The sequence below is a fragment of the Podarcis raffonei genome, chromosome 15 (assembly GCF_027172205.1).
Source record: "Podarcis raffonei isolate rPodRaf1 chromosome 15, rPodRaf1.pri, whole genome shotgun sequence".
Classification (NCBI taxonomy): domain Eukaryota; kingdom Metazoa; phylum Chordata; class Lepidosauria; order Squamata; family Lacertidae; genus Podarcis; species Podarcis raffonei.
In genome coordinates, this window is record NC_070616.1 from 1,906,984 (window position 1) to 1,922,507 (window position 15,524).

Consider the following 15,524-nt stretch of genomic DNA (forward strand, 5'->3'; position numbering starts at 1 on the left):
AGATGTACGAGCCGCGCCTGGGCAAGGAATCGCTGGCGGGGTGGTTTTTTCCTTTCTTGCTGGAGGAGCGGACAAAAACGGATTTGCAAAGATGCCCGGAGCAGCACTTTGGGGGGGGGGCAGCATGGAAGAGAGACAGAGGTCTGGTCAAAATCCTGCGTTCAAATCCCGGCTTGAGGGTTTTCCTACAATGGGAATCCAGGTGGCAGCTGTGGGAGACAGGATGCTGGACCAGCCCCCCCTTCAATGCAGGGATCCATCCAGCTAAAGAATCCATCCAACCTCTGCTTTAAAAACCTTAAAAGCCTTTGGTCTGATCCAGCAGCCAGGATCTTCCTAGGCTCTAACCTCGGACGCCGGAGACAGAATTCAGCTTTTGGAGAAGGTGAATTTTGGTTTTAAAGAGGCAGGCTCCCAGTCAGGATGCAAGGGCTGTGCTAGCCTGAGGCTGATGTTGTCTGAAACATCTGGAGAGCCCCAAGTTGGGGAAAGGCACCAAGGCAATCTGCAAACAAACCACTGACCCCTTTCCTCCCAAAAGCTAAACCGGGGGGCAGAGGAAGGAAGTGAGCCACACGCATTGTCCTGATTCAAGAACACAGGAGAGGTTTCAATGGGCTGTGCAAACACACCATGCATTTATTCCCCACTCATTGCAATAAAAAAAGTCCTGGGAACTGTAGTTTGCTGGGAAATATAGCCCTGCCTGGGGTAAACTGCAGTTCCCAGGACACTTTGGGGGGGAGTGCACTTTAAATGTGTCTTGCCTGTATGGTGCACACACAGGCTGATGCAAGGCAAACAGGCGTACCGAATTCGAATCTTAGGAAAGGGGAGGTAAGAGTGCGGCATGCGGAATTGCGGCAAGGAGCCAGCTTGCCCCGTATTTATTCTCACATCTGGGTCCCTCTCTCTCGAGATGAAAACCGAACGCCAGACATTTTACACACACAGAGACCAAATCTGAAAATTGCAACCATTAAGAACTCACACCAATCTTTACTACAACAACCCACAAATTAAAACGAACTTCAGCACCAAAACGAGACAGACCAGCAACAGCAGAACTAAATAATTAGAGGCTCTGGCCACATAATGCTCGTTTTGCATTTGTAAAAAAAAATAATCCATCGTTTAGTACGGCAGCACACAGCCTCTGGAACTCCCTGCCTCTTGACACCAAGAAGGTGCTTTCGCTGTACGTTTTCCAGCACCTGCTAAATACATTTTCCGTTAAGGCAAATGCAGAATGCCGATGTTTGTTTTTATCTTATCGTTGGTCTTAATTTTCTTTTGTAGGTTTTTAACAATTGTGTTCAACTAATAACGTCCTTGTTTTGCCCTTTTTTTGCAAACTGCTTAGAGTTTTGCTTGTTTGCTTTGCAATCGAGTGTTATGTAACTTTAATGAAATAAAATAGTTTTTTTAAAAACAACAACGAACACCACCCACCAGAATAAAACACCAAACTAGTTTTAAAAGCCGGCAAAGGGTGAGGGACGTAGAGAAGGGGCAGATGAACCCTTCTCCCCCCCCCCATTGGAAGGCGATGGCATCTTTTTGCCCCACAAAGACCCCTGCCTCTTTTTCCCAGGGCCGGCGCAAGACATTTTGTAGCCTGTAGCGCAGAACAAGATGGTGGCAGCCTGCGACCACATGCAAAAGACATTCAGACCAGTAGGAAAAACTTCCTTTAAGCGTCCTCTGTCTCAAAACAAGGTGGCAGGCAGGCTTAAGGAAGGAGTAGAGGAACCTCACATTTCTGGCCTTCAGGTTCTCCATAAGTCACCTCACACCCCAGGGAATTATGAGTTGTGTGGGGGGGGGGGACGACAGCTCTCTTTCCACCATCACCACCACCCACAGTGGACGCCAGTGAGCAGAACACACAAGAACCCTGGCCCAGAAAAATGATTCCAGGCGGCTCTCGCAATTGAGCCAATTTGCATTGACACCCCACCCCAACTAATAATCTTTAGTCTCTTCTTGGAGTAAACCACTAAAATACTTTATATAAAAGGGGTGGGGTGGGAAAGAAACCACGTTCTTTCAAATTTCAGAACAGAAACTGCCATCACCAAAGTTGGGGCAGAGGCTTAATTGTAGAATTGCAGAGCTGGAAGGGAACGAAAAGGTCCTCTAGCCCAAACCCAGCAATCGCAGATAAGGGGAGAAAATGTAAGTTTGGGGGGAGAAAATACAAGGCGAGAGGAAACAGAGAAATAAGTTCGGGCAGTGGAACTAGAGCAGGCATTGGCAAACTCCGGCCCTCTAGATGTTTGGGACTACAATTCCCATCATCCCTAGCTAACAGGACCAGTGGTCAGGGATGATGGGAATTGTAGTCTCAAAAAACATCTGGAGGGCCGGAGTTTGCCTGTGCCTCAACTAGAGGGTGTTAGAGGGAGTCCGGATGAAGCCAGAGTTCGAATCCATCCACACACACACCCCAATAATAATAATAATAATAGATTCTTCCAATGATATTACCACAAGCAACTGAGTGCACATTGCCACCTAAAGGCCAGAGGAAGAACTACAATGAATAAACTGATTTTTAAGAAGGGGGGGGGAGAGATTTTATCTGCCCCTTATTCATAAGTCTTCAAGCTGGGTAAAGCCTATAAGCATTGGAATCTCCTTGCCACCCCCCAAAAGACCGGGAGGATATGACTGAGAAAGGGGAAAGCCCCACCCTCACTCAACAGGGGGTTGGACTAGATGACCCCCCCAACTTCAAGCCCCCCAAAACTCTTCACCTGCATCATTCTCCCGGCGATCCACTTCATCGTAGACGTCCATGGCGAGTTCCTCAAAGAGACGGTTGCTTAGCTATATATATATTTGGGGTGGGAGGGGAGAGAAATGAGATAAGAGGCCGGCTCATTAACAGGGTTCCAGGTGGTAATTGGGGGAGGAAAGTGTCAGAGCAGAGAAGTGAATGGTTGTAACTGGGCGGTCCAGAGGGGGAAGCGTTGCTTAATGGTTACAGCCAGCCATGAGCCAGACTCGTGAGCAGGAAGTAATCCCATGACCCAGAGCTTCCCCAAGTGGGTTGTGGGGGTGGGATTCCCTGGGGGGGTGACAAGAGTGCAAGGGTGTGTGTGTGTGTGTGCTAGAGGTGTAAATGACTCTCAGATTTCCCCAAAGCGGAGGTCACTGGATCAAGTTCATCAGTTTTGTCCAACTAATTAATCTCCATAGTTTTAATTGGATTTCTGAACAAATGTGCAATCAATGACTTTGAATTTCATTGTGTTGTTATGTTCCTTGGGGATGTAAGATGCAGGAGAGAAACTTGCATTATAAACTGAAGGCAGCCCTGTTTAGGGAAGCTTCTAATGTTTAACAGACCACTGTATTTTAATACTTTGTTGGAAGCCGCCCAGAGTGGCTGGAGAAACCCTGCCAGATGGGCGGGGTATAAATATATTATTATTATTATTATTATTATTATTATTATTATTATTATTAACTACTCAACACTGTATTCCAAAGAAAATCTAAAGTACCGTACTTTTCTGTGTATAAGACGCCCCCTTGTATAAGGTATAAGACACCCCCTAATTTTGGGGACTCCAATTTCAGAAAATGGCCCAAAGTTTTTTTGGGGGAGCATTGCCAGAGCTGTTGAGCTTTTTGGGGTGCGTCGCGGGTGTGAATGCAGTAAATCACTAACCTGACGGTTGCAATCGCTTGCGCCGGCTAACAATCGCTCGCGTCTGCTATAAGCGTCTGCCCGGTCGCCAACAGCGGAAGCAAAAAGCAAGCACAATTGCCGCAGCGGCAGCCCGTCCTCAGCCGCCCTTGTCGCAGCCGCCAATCACACCACAAATCGCCAATGACAATCTGCAGCTCGCGGCTGCAACCAATCGCCCCCCCCCCAGTTTTTAAAGCTTATTTTTGACTTAAAAAAACCCACCTAGTCTTATACACGGAAAAGTACGGTCACTTTTAAAAAGCAAGTAGGGGAAGAATGCCTCTATTTGGAAGAAACTGCCCCCCAAGAGAGAAAAGGAACGTCTTTATTCAAAAGAGGCACACACCCCCAAGAAGAAATGCTTCTATTTAAAAGAGGTTTTCCCTCCAGAGACAGGGGAATGCCCTTATTTCAGGGAGGGGATCTGCAGGGCCTCCAGATGTTGGAGGTTTCTGTCTCCCAACTCCCATCATTGAAAAACATCTGGAGGGGGTCATGTTGGCTCCCCGGTTCTGGCGCAATAAAACAGCACGTTTTCAAGGGGGAGAAAGCCTGGGGTGAGGAGATCCATTTCTGAACTGGCCCCGGGGGCGTCCTGATTCTCAGCGAGAGGCTTACGACACCCCACCCAGGAACCTCGCCCCCCCATCACCCACAACAAAACCCAGAACTGTCCTCAATAATCCCTGGAAGACGACTTACCGCCTGCAGTTTCTTCTTGGCTGCTTTGGCAAGCTCAGAGAGGTCCAGGCTGTGGGGAGAAGGGCAAAGAAGCCGTCAATCTTCTTCCAGCGGAAATGAATCGGGGATCAATGCCCATTTCCATGCACCCCACCAACACACACACACACACCTTACATCCTTCAAACACTGCCCGGTGCCAGACCGTTCACATCTACAGAATACCCCCAACGAAGAAGTTGCGATGAACAGATTTGTAAGGGCTGGAGGTTTTTAAGGTAAGGGTGGATGACCATTGGTCAGGGATTCCTTAGCTGGGATTCCTGGGGTTGGGCTAGATGACCTTTGGGGAACCCTGCCAACTCTACAGTTTTATTCCGCAGGGCCTGTAAGATTTCCCGCTCTGGGATCCCACAGCTAATTCTCCCCTGGTCTCCTCGCTGGCCCAAATAGGACTAATTTAGCCAGCTAGCCCTGGTGATCATCTAATGTTTATTGGATGGATTTCCCCCCTAAATCGATTTTAGAACTTTGAATTTATTGTTATTCATGCTTTTATACTGTATTTTATGCTGTTTTTTGTTGAATCACAATTAAGTGTCTTAAATTTGTTGTTAGCCGCCCTGAGCCCGGTTTTCTGAATCGGGAAGGGTAGGGTATAAATAAAAATTTATTATTATTATTTATTATTATTATTATTATCATAATTGAGGGGGGAGGCAGGTTCATCTACAGACTGATGTACGCAGGTGAGAGTGCGCTGGAGATTATAGGCCCTTCTTATGCCGTATTTTTCGCTCTATAACACGCACCCGACCATAACACGCACATAGTTTTTAGAGGAGGAAAACAAGAAAAAAAATATTCTAAACGAAACAGTGGATGTATGATTTTTGTGGTTCATGCTGTGGCCACAGACATGTGATCTGACGGTGAGTTTGGAGTAGCCCAATGCAAAAATCCTGAGGATCCATGTGGATCCATGCTTTGTAACCACGTTTTTGCACCACTGTGGCCCCAGGCAACAGTGGGTGCGTGATTTTTTTGGTGCAAGATGTAGCCATGGACATGCTATGTGATCTGATGGTGAATTTGGGGTGACCCAGTGCAAAAATCCTGAGGATCCATGTGGATCCGTGCTTTGCTCCTTTAAAGCAAGCAGGCTCTCTGTCCCTCTCTCCTCCCCACTCAGCGGCTCTTCTCCCGCTTTGCTGTTTCAAAGGGAGCCACGGAGGAGGGAAGGAAGGGGAACCATGAATCCTCTGCTCACGACTGCAGCAGATCCCCCCGCCATCCGTAGGCATTCGCTCCATAACACGCACAGACATTTCCCCTTACTTTCTAGGAGGAAAAAAGTGAGTGTTATGGTGCAAAAAATACGGTATATCACACTTCCGTCCGGTTTCCATACGACTTTGCTTGCCACCAGTGGTGGCGGCATTTAGCCAAATCTGGCTAGCCACAATGAGAAGCGGGTGCTGGACTAGGTGGTCTCCAGTAGCCAGGCTCTCTCCGGATCCCTAAACCCTTGGGCAGATTCTCTCAAGGGCGACCTTCTAAGCATTCATAATCCTGGGGTTTTTCCAGCCCTGCAGAAGACTGGGGGGTGTGGGGAGAGACTGACAGGCCAAACACGGTCACAAAAATATTCTATTTATTCCCACCCTCCCTGCCATTTTGCATCCAAACTCCTCCAAGCCCACCCCATAAAACAGACACTGATAATCCACGTTATATCTCCCTAGACCCCACAGAAATTTGGAGGGCATGTGTGGGGCACACAGGGCGATGGTGTCGTCATGCAGACGGAAGTTGAAGCCTTGGTACCTTTGAGACATGCATTTTGGGCGCACTCTGAACTCCGAAAAGGCAGCGAGGGGTTGGAAAAAGAGAGAAGTGAGGATGTTAAGGAAAAAAACAAAAGCAGAGCGTTATGTAGCCAAAGGGTGGGGATTCGCACTCGCCTCCTGAAGGTCTCGCAGGTGCTCGCTGGGTCAAGATATCAAGCCAGTCTCTCTGTGCCTAACACTGACCCAGACCGTGCCCAAAACTGAGCCGAGGGATGCAGTGAAGGGGGTTGGACTAGATGACCCTCAGGAACCCTTCCAGTACAATTCTATGCTTCTAATACCAAAATACACCACAGTCTGGGGGCCTAGACAAGCAGCCAGGGCCCCCTGTATCTGGTGCAGAGGACCCCCCCTTTGGGGAGGGTGAGAGCGACCCACTTAAGAACCCTCCTCAGAGACGTCAGAGGGGCCACCACCACTCAGCCCTCGAGGCAGAAGCACCCAAAGGTCAGATCTGAGGAGCAACGATGGGGCAGGCTCTTGATTCAGCTGTAGACAGCTCACTTGGTCAAGCATGAGACTCTTAAATGCAGGGTTGTGGGTTCGAGTCCTGCCTTGGGTGAGATTCCTGCATTGCAGGGGGTTGGACTAGATGACATTTGCGGTCCCTTCCAACTTAACAATTCTATAATACACCGTTTTGGCTCCTGAACACCGCAAACCCAGGCGTGTGTTTTCCGGTTTATGAACATTCTTTGGGACCCGAACGTCCAGCGGGGCTTCCGATTGGCTGGAAGAGCTTCCTGCATCCAATCAGAAGCCATGCTTTGATTTCTGAACATTTTGGAAGTTGAACGGCCTTCCGGAACGGATTCCATTTGACTTCTGAGGTACGACTGTACCAGGACGCAGTTTAGGAGGCCAGAGCAGTCGTTCTCAAAGTGGGAGGCCAAGAGGCAAGGAGGCAGCCGGGGGCGCAAACGACTATCAGACTTTGAAATAGCTGGCCTCCCTGCATCAAGTCCGCCGGTTCTGTTGAGTTAAATGGTTTCAATTGCATTTTGAACAAACATGCCATGAATTGTCACTGTTCCCCACCTGTCTGCCATTTGCGGGATGATGTAATGCCCATTCTTGTGGTCTACGTAGAGAGACAAAATAAAGAAAGGAAATGGGTTGAGTGAGATCGAAAGCGCCTTTGCCGAATCCAGTCACCCTGCCCCCCTTGCACAGAGGCAGGTTCGCTGGCTCACTGGGACCCCTGCATTGCAGGGGGTTGGACTAGATGACCGCTGGGGGTCCCTGGGCCGACTCCCTGGTTCCACAAAGATTAGCAGGATGGCTCACTCCCCAGTACCACCGAAATATATATTCCCACTTGCTCTGCTGCAGCAGAAACAGTGAGTGCCAGGAATTATTTGGAAAGGTAAGGGTTTCAAACAGCAACAGCCATGCCATCGTTACATGTGAGTGAAAGAGCAATGGCCCTGTGGCAAAGTTTCCTGGGAGAAGAGCGACAGAGAGGAAGTTCCTAAACAGAATCAAGTCACGCCACTCTTGCCTTAATGGTAAACACAATTCCGATCGCTACATTTTTTAATAAACCAAGAAAAATAGCAATACAGTGGACGCTTGGGTTGCGATCGTGATTCGCGTGGGATGCACATTTGCAACCCGCAGCGTTCGCAACCCGCAGCGGTGCGTCTGCGCATGCACAGGTTGAAATTTATCGCTTCTGCGCATGTGCAACCGCCAAAACCCAAAAGTAACCCGTTCTGGTACTTTCAGGTTTTGGCAGGCCCATAACCCAAAAATACACAACCTGAAGCACCTGTAGCCCGAGTTATGATTATTGCACAAAAGGGGAACTTGGAAAAGGACGAGCGAATCACACAAGCAGAGCAAAACACCTTATACCGAGTCAGATTCATTGGCTCATCTAGCTTAGTGTTGTCTACACTGACTGGCAGCTGTGGCTCTCCAGGGTTATTTTTTGGAGGGGGAGCTGTCTCTCTCAGCCCTACCTGGAGACTCTGGGAATTGAATTTGGGGCCTCTAGCGTGGAAAGCAGACGCTCTCCCAACGAGCTGCAACCCTTGTCTTAGAAATTACCATACTTTTCGCTCCATAAGACGCACATTTTCCCTCCTAAAAAGTAAGGGGAGATGTGTGTGCGTCTTATGGAGTGAATGCAGGCGAGAGGCTCTGCTCAGCGCTCCCTTTCATGAGCTGCGTGGAGCGTGTGTGCGGCTCTTGGGGGCTTTTCCACCTCGCGGAAAAGCCTGCAAGAGCCGTGCTCCTTTTAAAGAGTGTGCTGAGCGTGTGTGTGGCACTTGCAGGCTTTTCCCCAAGGAGGAAAAGCCTGCAAGCACCACACACACATTCCACACGGCTCGTGAAAGGGAGCGCTGAGAAGAGCCTGGGATGAATACAGGCTTTGCTCAGCGCTCCCTTTAAAGAATTTATTTTTCTTGCATTCCCCCTCTAAAAACTAGGTGCGTCTTATGGAGCAAAAAATACGGTAGATGTCAATCCTCAAGGTTCTGATTTAGGAGCCAACCTTAAATAGGAACACAGGAAACATCGTGTGCTGGCTCAGAGGGTTGAAACTTTGCATGCAGAAGGTCTCAGGTTCAATCCTGGACATCTCCAGATTGGGTTGGGAGAGATGCTTTATCTGAAATCCTGTATAGCTCCTGCCAGGCAGGGGAAACAACACTGAACTAGGCTGGCCAGTTGTCTGGCTCAGTGCATGGCAGATTCCCTGTTTCCGCTCTGCAGCTGTTTTGTCTTGAACAGGGACTCCTCCCTGAGCCCCCAGCTCATCTGTGTTCAGAAGGGAGGCTGGACAGGCCGCTCAGCAGGAAGCTGCTGCAGCAGTAGGTTGTTATCCCAGAGGTTCGGCTCCATCCCGCTCGGAACATTGTGCGGTTCTCTTACCTGGCTTTCGCCCGCAGAGGTAGAAAGCCAGCCTGTCCGTCAGCTCGTACTGGCATTCCACCAGGCGCTCGGCCAGTTCGTGCTGAGACGCCTGCCTGTGGGGAGGGAAGGAGGGACAACAGTCAGACGAGGTAGGCCAGGGAGAGAGAGGGAGGGAGGAAGAACCCACCCCAGTAAACAGGACTCGTTACAAACTTAACACAACAGAGCGGATCTGCTGCAATCAGGAACCACAAATGGGTAACCATCTATTAGACTGCTGATAGGTAAAGATAAAAAGGTTAATAATAATAATAATAATAATAATAATAATAATAATAATAATAATTTATTATTTGTACCCTGCCCATTTCCCTGGGTTTCCCCAGCCACTCTAGGCGGCTTCCAACAAAGATTAAAAATACATTAAAATGTCACACATTAAAAACTTCCCTGAACAGGGCTGCCTTCAGATGCCTTCTAAATGTTAGGTAGTTGTTTATCTCTTTGACATCTGGTGGGAGGGCGTTCCACAGGGAGGGTGCCACCACCGAGAAGGCCCTCCGCCTGGTTCCCTGTAGCTTTGCTTCTCACAATGAGGGAACCACCAGAAGGCCCTCGGCGCTGTACCTCAGCGTAAGGGCAGAACGATGGGGATGAAGAAGCTCCTTCAGGTATACTGGGCCAAGGCCATTTAGGGCTTGAAAGGTCAACACCAACACTTTGAATTGTGCTCGGTTAAGTCCAATCAAAGGCAACTATGGGATTGCAGCACTAATCTCGATTTCAGGCATTTGTTGAGCCGGCGTTTGTCCACAGACAGCTTTCCAGGTCATGTGGCCAGCAGGACTAAACCGCTTCTGGCACAACGGAACACTGTGACGGAAACCAGAGTGCACGGAAACGCCGTTTACCTTCCCGTCGAAGTGGTACCTATTTATCTACTTGCACTGGTGTTCTTTCGAACTTCTAGGTTGGCAGGAGCTGGGACAGAGCAACGGGAGCTCACTCCGTCGCAGGGATTCAAACCGCCAACCTTCTGATTGGCAAGCCCAAGAGGCTCAGTGGTTTATACCACAGCGCCACCCTGTTGACAGGCAATATTGGGCCAGCAGTGGGCAGGGCTAGAGTCAGAAGTGGGCGGGGTTATACATGACACCCTCACCTGGCATAATCGATGGGGCTGCGTCCGTTCACGTCAGGTGCCCCGGGGTCCGCCCCGTAGACGACGAGCAGCTCCGCCTGGAGGATCTGGCCTGCCTTGGCAGCAACGTGCAGGGGCGTCGTCCCTTTCTCCTACAAAAAGCAGAGGATTTTGCTCTACCACCGCACACAGCACATGCCCAGAGGCACTCTTTCTCTCTATAGCCAGGCTCCGCCAATTAAGCGAAAAGGGCAGATATTCCGAGACCTAACAAGGTGCGGCAGAATAAGAAACCCGACACTGGGAGATGGGGCAGTGGCAGGGGCTCACCGGGTGGAAGAAGTTGGCCTGGGCGCCCAGGGAAAGAAGGCGCAAGCAGGTCTCCAGGTTTCCCGTCCGGACGCTTGAATGCAGTTGCTGCGGAGGAAGGAGGACGAGGAGGAGAGAGGTCAGGTGGAAGGAAACACAAAGCTATCCACAAACATGTGCACACACACACAGGCCAGCGCCCCCCCCCCCCACGGAGGGACGAAGACCCCAGAAAACAAGAGCTCATATACCCCATTTAATCCCTCTCAACCACTTCAGGCTGGGAAGCTGGTATGGCTACAGATGCCACACAATACTCATTCTTCATTTGTAAGAAATCCGTATTTCAGCCTGGCAGCTCCTGTCCTTTGGAACTCCCTGCCTAGTGACATCAGTCAGGCGCCTTCGCTGTGTACTCCATTCAGCAGCTGCTAAAAACTTTGCTTAGGCAAAGCCCGTTTTTAGCTTATTCCAATTACTATTTTTTGAGTTATTTTAAATCGTTGCTTTTAACCAATGCTGGGGGACACACAGGGGTACACATACCCCTAAACATTTTGTGAATCTAAGTTTGGCCTCACTGAGGGGCAGTATTTCAATAAGAGTAGGCAAATGAGAGCACCCCTAAACATTTTTTTTAAAAGAAAAAAAGCACTGCTTTTAACTCTGATGGTTCCCTGGAGTTGTTCTTTTCGTAAACCCCTTTCAGGTGCGCACACAGAGGTGTCTACCTTGCTGAGGTCCTTGGCGGTGACGCCGTCGTCGTCTCGGCACGGGAGCTTGTGGACAAAGGCCAGCATCTGGTATTTGGCACGGATGAATTCAGACTTGGTGGGGCTGCGATACAGAACAGGAGCAGATCAGTGAGGAACCACACTAAGGCGCCGTCCGCACTACAGATTTAAAGCACGATTATACCACTTTAAACAAACATGGCTTTCCTCCCCAGAAGGAATCCTGGGATCTGTAATTTGTCATGAGTGTTGAGCGTTCTTAGGTGACACCCCCCATTCTCCCCCTCACAATTCCTAAAGTGGTGTGACCATCAATTCCTCTTTTTCTGGGAACTCTGGGAATTGTGACTCTGTGAAGGGCACAGGGGGAGGGATCGCCTAACAACGAACTACAGTTCCCAGGATTCTCTGGGGGAACTGTTACAACTGTATGATGCTCCTTTAAATGAACTGCACAGGTGAGGCCTTTCTCCCCAACAGGGATTTATTGATAGCAGTGGCCTTGAGAAGACTCAGGTAGCCTGGAAGCTCGTCAAGCTTCTGGATAATGAGGGCTAAGAGCACCTCTGCACATGACCAGAGGCACTCTTTCCCTCTCTGCTCCACCTCCTCCAGCACAAGCTTTGGGCCCTGCCCTGGGAAGGCTCTAATTCTTGGTTTGAACATTTTATTAAAAACAACAAAATATTGTTGTTTTCTGCAAGGCAGAAAACCATAATAATAATAATAATAATAATAATAATAATAATACCAAGAAATGCAATTGAACATAAAAAGGTAAAGGTAAAGGTACCCCTGCCCGTACGGGCCAGTCGTGTCCAACTCTAGGGTTGAGTGCTCATCTTGCTCTAGAGGCTGTGAGCCGGCGCCGTCCAAAGACACTTCCGGGTCACGTGGCCAGCGTGACGAAGCTGCAGCTGGCGAGCTGGCACCAGCGCAGCACACGGAAACGCCGTTTACCTTCCTGCTATAAAGCGGTCCCTATTTATCTACTTGCACTTAAGAGTGCTTTCGAACTGCTAGGTGGGCAGGAGCTGGGACCGAACGACAGGAGCTCACCCCGCCACAGGGATTCGAACCGCCGACCATACGATCAGCAAGTCCTAGGCACTGAGGTTTTACTCACAGCGCCACCCGCGAACATAGAGACCTGCAAAACACTTTGACAGCTATTCGTTGTTTTTACCTTCTTCCATCATCATCATCGTCATCATCATCTTGTAGAAATGTAGAGTTGAAAGGGACCTCAAAGGTCATTTAGTCCAACCCCGTACAATGCAGGAAGCACAGCTAAGCTGACAGGTGGCGTCAGAATTTAAAGCCATCAGAGCGATGTGCAGAGAAAGAACAGAATGAAACTTGGAAATGCAAGCTCTGCGAAGGGCAAAATAAACTCCCTTTCATTTTGCAGTAGCTCAAACGCTGTCAGAAATGATGTGGGTCCCTTACCACCTCAGACAACCCACACATCATTTCTGAAAGAGTTTGAACCCTCTAAGTGAAGTGTGGAAATGACCGACATTGTCCATGGAAACCTTAACTCCGCTTCTGCCTGGTCTGGTGCCCTTTGGATGCTTCGCACTACAATTCCCATCAGCCCCAGCATCAGATAGCCATGCCTGCTGGGGATGATGGGAGTTGTAGTCCCAAACATCTGGCAAAGGCGGAGTTATGACTTTGTCGGGTGTCTTCTGCAACCAGAGCTGCTCCTGCTCCTTTTCCAACCCTTTCAGACGTCCGCTCCAAAATAGACAGAGCTCTTGGGTCTCGTCTCTCTCTGCTGCGGTCAGCAAGTTCAAAATTAGTTCCCCGCTTCGTTTGCAGAACTATTAAAAGGGCCCTTGCAGGAGGCTGAGATGTCTGAGTAGGCCAGGAATACGGCCACAGATAAAGAATAGCGGCACAAGGGATAGCTCAGTCGGTAGAGAATGAGACTCATAAAGGGTTGTGGGTTCGAATCTCATGTTGAGCAAAAGGTTCCTGTGTTGCAGAGGGTTGGACTGGATGACCCCCAGGGTCCCTTAAAACTCTACATGTCTATGATTCGATGTTCAGAGAGGCCTTGGGAGAGTGTGTAGAACAGCTGTCCCTAACCTAGCACTCTTCAGAGGTTTTGGACTACAACTCCCAATCAGCACAGGTGCAGTCCAAGACAAAGCCAGGCTGCCTAGGGCTGATGGGAGTTGTAGTCCAAAACCTCTGAGAGGCCATCAGGTTGGCAAAAGCAGATTTAACTCTGAACAGAATAAAAGGATGAGCTTTAAAATTGCCCTCATCCTTTGGGTTGCACGGTCTACCTTCCAATTCCAGATGGGTGATAAAATGATAAGAAAAATATTGAAATGCGACGTTCCCTTAGATTCAGTGTTGATACTGCTCAACTGTACATCGCTTATCACAGGCAAAGAACATTTAAGGGACTTACATCCTATCTGCTAATGGCTCAAAAGTTACATTCTTGGAATGAATGCTTAATAAAATTTGGGATTTGGCTACAGTGGCAAAAAAAACGATGCCTCAAGAACCAGAATTGCAAGTGAGTACAGAAAACAATTCTGAGAAAATTGGCTGCTCCTATGTAATATTGACAAGGGTGGCACTGTGGGTAAAAGCCTCAGCGCCTAGGGCTTGCCAATCGAAAGGTCAGCGGTTCGAATCCCCGCGGCGGGGTGCGCTCCCGTCGTTCGGTCCCAGCGCCTACCAACCTAGCAGCCCTGGGTGCAAGTAGATAAATAGGGACCGCTTACAAGCGGGAAAAATTCCTTCCAGTAGTATCTTAGAGACCAACTAAGTTTGTTATTGGTATGAGCTTTCGTGTGCATGCACACTTCTTCAGATACACACCTGAAGAATGTGGAAGAATGTGTACCTGAAGAAGTGTGCATGCACACGAAAGCTCATACCAATAACAAACTTAGTTGGTCTCTAAGGTGCTACTGTTAGGGTTGTACAGTGGTACCTCAGGTTAAGTACTTAATTCGTTCTGGAGGTCCGTACTTAACCTGAAACTGTTCTTAAACTGAAGCACCACTTTAGCTAATGGGGCCTCCTGCTGCTGCCGGGCCGCCGGAGCACGATTTCTGTTCTCATCCTGAAGCAAAGTTCTTAACCTGAAGCACTATTTCTGGGTTAGCGGAGTCTGTAACCTGCAGCGTATGTAACCTGAAGCGTATGTAACCCGAGGTACCACTGTACCAGAAAATCATAATTACAGCTGGCATCATCCAGCGGCCCCGCTCTTCTGTACGCACCCCGTAACCCCCACAAACATTACAGAATGGTCAATGCCCACCGCCATCCCTCCTTGCGGGAGGAACGAGCTCCCCCCATCTCCCCAGGTAGGTACCCCCCCAAATCCTCCCCTAATCCACCGGGACTCACTGGACTTTATCCTGCGGGTTAGCCTTACGCTTCCCGCTCTGGACCTGCGCCGGATCAAGCAGCGAGTGTTCCCATATAGAATTGGCACCGTTACTTGCGAGAGTGTGCACCATCTGAGGACCGGGGGGCAGGGATTGGGGGGGAGAAAAAAAGAAGAAGAGAAAAATCAACAGGGAAATGGCAAGTTTACCTGCAGGATCACCTTGTTGCATCGATGCTCATCTGACCGCTTTGGCCTGTGGAACTGGCACTTGTTACAGGTGCCAGGATAAACTCTCCTTTTAACACGCTTGTAAGAAACCAACCTCTGTGGAACTCCCTGCCTGTGAAGTTGGTATACTCGTTTTCGGCGCCTGCTATAGGCAAGGCCATCCAAGCATGTAGAATTTCGAGATTAAAACACATGTCCTTTTCAGCATGTCACTGCTTATAATTACCTTTCAATTGCTTTTAATACCTGCTATTAATTGCTTTTTAACAATACAGGCCTTGAACGTCCTCTCTGAATGATTACATGGTGTGCCTCCCCAGTGCCCCCAGAACTCCTGCAAAGACTGTGGCCTGGTCCCCCCCAGACCCAAAGCTGAGCAAAACTTATTTAGGAACATAAGGAGAGCCTGATGGATCAGGCCAAAGAGGGCCCCCTATGCCAACATCCTGTTCTCACATCGGCCAACCAGATGCCCCAGTACAAAACTCTCAAGTAGGACCCAAACACAAGAGCACTTTCGCCTGCTGTGGCTTCCATCAACTGGTAAAGGTAAAGGGACCCCTGACCATTAGGTCCAGTCGTGGCTGACTCTGGGGTTGGGGCGCTCATCTCGCTTTACTGGCCAAGGGAGCCGGCGTACAACTTCCAGGTCATG

At 49.3% G+C, this 15,524-nt stretch overlaps 1 protein-coding gene across 4 annotated transcripts in view; it reads right to left on the bottom strand.

Moving 5' to 3' along the window:
- GIT1 (GIT ArfGAP 1) overlaps positions 1-15,524 on the bottom strand; it is a 50,541-nt gene that overhangs the window by 12,982 nt on the left and 22,035 nt on the right. For 2 of the 4 annotated variants that reach the window (XM_053366633.1, XM_053366634.1), the window contains exons 3-11: positions 14,659-14,771; positions 11,275-11,380; positions 10,565-10,651; positions 10,256-10,386; positions 9,112-9,206; positions 7,270-7,312; positions 6,209-6,235; positions 4,403-4,451; positions 2,760-2,832 (exon numbers count right to left, since the gene is read on the bottom strand). In XM_053366633.1, coding sequence (XP_053222608.1) covers positions 2,760-2,832; positions 4,403-4,451; positions 6,209-6,235; positions 7,270-7,312; positions 9,112-9,206; positions 10,256-10,386; positions 10,565-10,651; positions 11,275-11,380; positions 14,659-14,771 — 724 coding nt within the window. The remainder of the gene's footprint in view (positions 1-2,759; positions 2,833-4,402; positions 4,452-6,208; positions 6,236-7,269; positions 7,313-9,111; positions 9,207-10,255; positions 10,387-10,564; positions 10,652-11,274; positions 11,381-14,658; positions 14,772-15,524) is intronic. The other 2 variants (XM_053366631.1, XM_053366632.1) reach the window with 1 other exon arrangement.